This window comes from Microtus ochrogaster, chromosome 22 (genome assembly GCF_000317375.1).
Source record: "Microtus ochrogaster isolate Prairie Vole_2 chromosome 22, MicOch1.0, whole genome shotgun sequence".
In the NCBI taxonomy this organism is placed as follows: Eukaryota; Metazoa; Chordata; class Mammalia; order Rodentia; family Cricetidae; genus Microtus; species Microtus ochrogaster.
The window spans coordinates 29,827,360-29,834,042 of NC_022023.1; the positions used below are offsets into that span (position 1 = coordinate 29,827,360).

Here is a 6,683-nt window from a genome sequence, read left to right on the forward strand (position 1 = left end):
CGCTCCTGCCTCTGCCTCCCAAGTGCTGGGACTAATGGTGTGCACCAGTACTGCCTGGCTGCTGCTGAAGGGGTTTGTACATAGTTTGCAGGTATTAAAAGATGAAGGCTGGGGATGTAGTGTAGTGGTTAAAGCATTTGCCCATCTTCTTAGCTTATCCCAGGGCCTGAGCTCAATCTCTGGAACCACAAAAACAAAATAGATATTTGAAATTAAAACAAACAAAACAACCACTAAAGCAAAAAGCAAACAGAAAACGTTGAAACAGCAACCAAGTGTGATTATGCTTTCCTGCAATCAAGGTACTTGGGTGTAGAGGCAGGGTAGTGGTCACAGATTATGTCCAGGCCTGTCTGTGATCTACACAGCGAATCTTGGCCTTAGAGGACTGTCTTAAACAAAGCAGAAAATGCAGTTAAATGAACAACTTTATGGCAACATAAATATGACTTTTTAAAGAATTGAACATACTTAAACAAAAAAGCCAGCAATCCACAGACCCAAAATATTAATTTCCTGAAAATACATCTCCCAAACCAAATGACCCATGGTTTCTGATATAATGTCATGTCACACAAATAATAAAAACCCAGACACAGGCATTGGGGTTCAACCCAAAAACCAGAAAAGCAAAGCAGCCAAGTCATTAAAGAAGTCTTACCTCTGCCAAGGCTGGGTGACTGCAGACGAAACAGCCTAAGCCTCTCTCTCCTCTCATTTTATATTCCCTCTAGTGCTGGGATTAAAGGCGCGTGACTCCCTAGTACCAGGGTTAAAGGTGTGAGGCATCACAACCTGGAGTTGTTTCTGTGGTGATCTCGCGTAGCCCAGGGTGGCCTTGAACTCACAGAGATCCTTCTGCCTCTCTCTCCCAAATCTTGAGATGTGTGTGCCACTACTGCCTGACCTATAGTAGCTTAGCTTTGCCCTTCTGATCTTTAGGCAAGCTTTATTTATTAAAACTTATATAAAATATTATATTGTGACCTACTTTTTCAGAACACTGAAGAGAAAGGAGAATTCTCCCTTTTTTTGTTTTTTTATTTTGCTATTTAACCCAGGGTGGCCTCAGGCCTGTGTTCTTTCTGTTAGCCTCTGACATTGCAGATGTGCACCACTAACTTGTGTTGATGTTGTTTGGGGCCTTTAGGATGCTGGGCAGATTCTCAACCATCAAGCTATAGTTTTATGCATTAACTCATTTATTTTCTTAAAGATTATTAAAGCTAGACTCAGACATTATTAGGAAAATACAAATCAGTGTCTTACATCTACATACATTATAAAAATTCTTAATCTCTTAAGAAATCACATCCAACAGTATGCAAAAAAAATAGTACTATATGATCAGGTGGCATTTATGCCAGAATTCTTAGATCGGAGCAGCTCAAGAAAGTGAGTCAGTATGAAAAGAACACAGTAGTCATATAGCATTTTGAGTAGACTGAGTAGGGCCAGGTAACCCCATGCCCCACTCCTACCACCTACCCACACACAAAGTATTTTCTAGCTCATGGGCCTGGTGCAAAGTTGTGAATGCCCTACTTTCTGGCGTTCTGCTACTTTGTGTAAAGGAAGATAGATAGAAAATCATGAAATTGTGATTTTAGTTCTAGATGGTTCTTCTTGATTTATGTAATAATCACTTGACTGAGAAGGAATAGTTAGAGGTACACATTGAAGAAATAAGTAGCAACTAGAAAAGTTGGAATTTTTTAAATGCAAACAAAAGTGTTTAAAATTTAAATATGTAGGTATAGCTATTTCAGCCATATTTATCTTCTGCAGTCCGTGTGACCGCCCTCGTGTCATTGAGTCCCTGCGAGGAATCGAAGTGGTTGATGTCGCTGCTGGCGGAGCCCACAGTGCCTGTGTCACAGCAGCTGGGGACCTCTACACATGGGGCAAAGGGCGATATGGGCGCCTGGGGCACAGCGACAGTGAGGACCAGCTGAAGCCCAAACTGGTGAGAAGGTCCTGGGTTTGAAGGCCAGGTCCAGGCTCAAGCATTTGCTTGTGCGATAGTGCTGCAGTGGGCTGGGGCAGTTTGTGTTTTCAGGTCAGTGGTTATAGGCTCACCATTGAGAAGCATGGTTTCTTGTTTACGGAAGCAAGCTGTCTTGGTACATATCTATTGCTTATGAATAAGCACCCGCCATGCTGGTGCATGCCTGCCGCCTACAGCTCAGATGTATCTTGTTAAATAGAGGAATGCCCTTCTCTCTTAAAGAATTATCAAATTTGTCTTTGTGTCGTCTTGAACGTTGTAATGTGGTAACACTATTACTGAGCTTTTCCCTAGTGATCTCCGTTGTGTGCTGCCAGCTGAACTCTGCACCCCTTTCTCCTGAAGGTGGAAGCGCTGCAGGGCCACCGTGTCATAGACATTGCCTGTGGCAGCGGTGATGCCCAGACGCTCTGCCTGACTGATGACGATACTGTCTGGTCCTGGGGAGATGGAGACTACGGCAAGCTGGGCAGAGGAGGCAGTGACGGCTGCAAAGTGCCCATGAAGGTATTTTCTGTCTGTGCCACCCAGATCTCCTCTTGCTTTCCCTTCGGTGTGCTTCTCAGGAGCGTCCTGTTCATTCCCTGGAGTCAAGGGAGTGAGGGACTGGGACATTTGGATCCCTTAGGTGCGTTTGTGTCCACTCGGGAAAGGCGTGGAGTCCACAGGGCTCCAGAGAGCCTATAGTTTTATTTAGTTTGTATTGGTTTGGGGGTGTAGAGCTAACCCTGCTTCCACTCTCAGTTTACAATGTCAATAGGGCCACATCATCTCATGTAGGATATATACTGGAGCTGGTGTGTGTGCCCAGTGTGTAAATGTGGTAGTGGTGTACAGTTAGGGTGTGTGTGCTCAGTGCCCTCCCTGGCTGATGAGGAGCAGAGAGGCTCTGGGACACAGGCGTCCTGGGCTCTGTATCAGCTGCCCTTATATGAGGAAGTCCTGGGCTCAACCACATAACTTTAGTTTTGGAATTGTGCTTCCCAGTACATCTGCTGTTGATTTAAGAATGACCTTTTCAGTCTAAGTTAGTTTAAATTTTAAAAATGAAAATTCACAGCGAGACATTGCTGCATAGCAGTATATGATATAATCACAGTACTCCAGTTGTGCTTTCCCTTACCCACACTGAGGTGATGCATGCCCGTCTCGTCTGTACAGATAGACACTAGAACCTCATAGTTTTTCGAGATGTGTGCTAGAAAATGGTTTAACTTTGACTATATAGCTAAGGAAGGTTTCTGCATCCAAGTACAGGACGCTGGGCATGGGCAAATCTGGAGGAGCTGTTAGTGCTGGCACTGTGGCGGGACAGCAGGTCCAGAGAGACCGATGAAGAGAGTGAGCTTTAGTCAGTTTAAAAGTGAAGTACAGGATATTAAGTAGGAAGACGTTCACTGAGATCACAAGGAGCAGAGTCTGTGGGGTGATGATTAATAAGTGAGGCGGCAGGGTTTCTAGGCACAGGATGGAGACACTGTGTGCACGTGGGGCCAAAACAGGTCGCAGAATCGCTAACTGGGCACGTTAATTATGCTGGCCTGAACAGACGACAGGACCCGCCTGTCTGGGGTTGCTTCCTTGTGGGTCTTGGAGTTTGACAGTATGTGTAGCAGATGAGACAGCACAGGGCCTATTAGAGATTGGTACTTTCTTGTCAGTCCACTTTCCCTGGTGACATGTCCTGGGCCTTACTGGGCCTTCTTATATGTTTCTGTTTCCTTTCTGCAATTACTTTGGTTGTATTGGATGTTAATTTTAATGTTATATTAAATATTCTGCATGATGGGCGGTGGCATGCACTTTTAAAACCAGCACTCAGGAGGCGGATCTCTGCCAGCTCAAGGCCAGCCTGGTCAACGGAGTTCCAGGACAGCCAGGGCTACACACAAAAAAACATTGTCTCAAAAAGCGTGTGTGTGTGTGTGTGTGTGTGTGTGTGTGTTACATGGCTGTGGATTTTCAGAGTTTCTAATAGATTTAGTTACAGTTCACTGATTGATTCTTTTCCTTTCTAGATTGATTCTCTCACTGGCCTTGGAGTAGTTAAAGTGGAATGTGGATCTCAGTTTTCTGTGGCTCTTACCAAATCTGGAGCTGTTTATACATGGTATGCCAGATTCTGTTTGTGCAACCTCACTAAACCCATAGCTTAAAAGAATTGAATGTCATTTGGGTATTTTGTCTGTGTACTGCATGGTGCCCATGGAGGCCAGAAGAGGGCGTCGTATTTTTTGGAACTGGAATTAGAGATGACAGTGAGCTACCATGTCGGTACTAAGAATTGGACCTGGGTCTTCTGGAAGAACAGCAAGTTCTCTTGATAGATGAGCCATCTTTCCTGCTCCTAAAACCATTAAAACTGCTTTGACTACCTTCTTGTTGATTCTGTGCCAGACTGTGATCCATATGCTGGCGTGTACAGCTTATAGCATGAAGGTGGCAGGGTGGAGTGCAGATGATCATAGTCTAGTAAGTTCCATGCTCTCTTTTTGTGCAGGGGCAAAGGTGATTACCACCGGCTGGGCCATGGCTCTGACGACCATGTTCGGAGACCTCGGCAAGTCCAGGGGCTGCAGGGGAAGAAAGTCATTGCTATCGCCACCGGCTCCCTGCACTGTGTGTGTTGCACGGAAGATGGTAGGTACAAGCCTGATGTCACAAAATTGAGCCTGAGGTCACAAAATTCTAGGATTGTCTGCAGCAGCCGTTGTCAGCCTGTGGCTGGTGACCCCTTAGGGGTCAAACAACCCTTTCACAGGATCTGCATATCAGATGTTTACACTGTGATTCCTAACAGTAGCAAAACTAGAGTTCTGAAGTAGTGAGGAAGTAGTTTATACTGCAGGAGCTAGCTGTATGAAAGGGTCTTAGTATTAGAAAGGTTGAGAACCACTGGTCTAACATAATTTGTAGCACAGTTAATAAAAACTCAGAGAGAGAAAGTGGGGTTCGATCTGAAGGTCAGAAAAGCCAGCCTCCCACTGGCTCACCTTTACCTCAGTCCGAAATGGCGATCCTGCCTCCAGGAATCTCAGAATGAGACTGTGTCTGAGAGCTGTCTCTTCCCATCTTATATTCCCCTCTAGTGCTGGGACTAAAGGCACCACTATCGCCCAGTTTCTATGACAACTAGTGCGACTTCTGGGGTTAAAGGTGTGTGTTAGCACTGCCTGGTCTGTAAGGCTGGCCAGTGGGGCTGTTTTACTCTCTGATCTTCAGGCAAGCCTTATTTATTAAAATAGAAATGAAACATCACTACAGTAGTTCAGAGACTGAGGGTAGGGTTGGTCCTATCATCTCAGTGCCTAGCCACACAACATGTCGAGTTGTGTGGCTATGCAGAAAGTCCTGAGAGGCTGTCCTTAGACAGGCATGCCGTGTCAGCCCTTGGCATCTGGGAACTCTATCCAGACAGTTTCCTCCTCCAGATGATGAGTGGGGCTCACTGAGCCTGCACTCATCATATAATGTGGTCTGTGTGACATGTTCTTTCCTCTGGGGTCTGGAGCTTAAGACTGTGCTCGGTGACTGTTGTCCACTGTAGTAGGAAGATGTGGGCCTGCTTTTTGTCCTGGCTGCCCAGCTCCTGGCCACCCGGCTAGCTTAACCCCCCAAAATAATCACACGGAAATTGTATTTATTAAACACTGCCTCTTATTGGTTAACTCTCACATCTTGATTCAACCCATTTCTAATAATTTGTGTCGCCACTTGACTGTGGCTTACTGGGATGAGTCTAACCAGTGTCTCAAGCAGGAGAAGCATGGCATCTGCCACACTTCCCTTCTTCCCAGCATCCTGTTCTGTCAACTCCACCCACTTAAGGGCTGCCCTATCAAAAGGCCAAGGCAGTCTCTTTATTCGACCAATGAAAGCAACACACAAACAAAAGAACTTCCTACACCAGTCCACCCCAGTGAGAATTCAGACTGTTGTCTGTAGTCACCATCCCTGGAACCAGTGTTCCCCATGTAGAAGGACAGTACACACGTGTTATCTCACCATAGGAAGACAGCAGGGTACTGTTGCACATCCTAGCTGTGAGTGTAACTTCACGTTGAGGCTTATGAGTAAGTCCTAGAAGTGGACTGTAGGAGGTTCTATAGACTTTGACACAGTAGTCAAAGGAACCATCCAGATGGTGTCAGGGCTGCTGAATACTCTACATTGCCATTTGGAAATTACTGTTGGTTAGTGGGCCATCTCAGGCAGTCACTAGATCGTTCAGATTAGGAAAGGGTGGATGATGGGATGGACCAAGGCATATCCTCCGGTGTGGGCCTGAGGAGCCCTTGTTTCTTTAGAGAATGATCTAGAAGAGAGATCACGTTCTAAGTATGGTCATTAAAATAGAGATGCATGTTTTCCAGGCCACCTTACTGATTGGAGTCAGTAAACACATATGTTAAAAGCACACATACTTGTGCTTTATTTCTGTGGTTAAAGATTGCGTTCTATATGTTCCCCAGTTCCATTCAGCACCCCAGGGTTCATTCTGGCTTGTTTGCTTTCCACATGTGTTGTAGAAGGGCTGTTTGTTTGTTTCCAACTGCCCAGAGCCGAAATAATCACACAGATACCATATTATTTGCAATACTGTTTAGTCAATAGCTTAAGCATATTTCTGGGTAACTCATATCTTAAATTAACCCATCTCCATTAATCTGTGTAT

At 45.3% G+C, this 6,683-nt stretch overlaps 1 protein-coding gene across 2 annotated transcripts in view; it reads left to right on the forward strand.

Moving 5' to 3' along the window:
* The window catches only part of LOC101996525 (E3 ubiquitin-protein ligase HERC2), a 160,101-nt gene that overhangs the window by 137,358 nt on the left and 16,060 nt on the right, over positions 1-6,683 (forward strand). For both annotated transcript variants that reach the window (XM_005357814.3, XM_026784298.1), the window contains exons 80-83: positions 1,789-1,966; positions 2,354-2,515; positions 4,027-4,118; positions 4,509-4,648. In XM_005357814.3, coding sequence (XP_005357871.1) covers positions 1,789-1,966; positions 2,354-2,515; positions 4,027-4,118; positions 4,509-4,648 — 572 coding nt within the window. The remainder of the gene's footprint in view (positions 1-1,788; positions 1,967-2,353; positions 2,516-4,026; positions 4,119-4,508; positions 4,649-6,683) is intronic.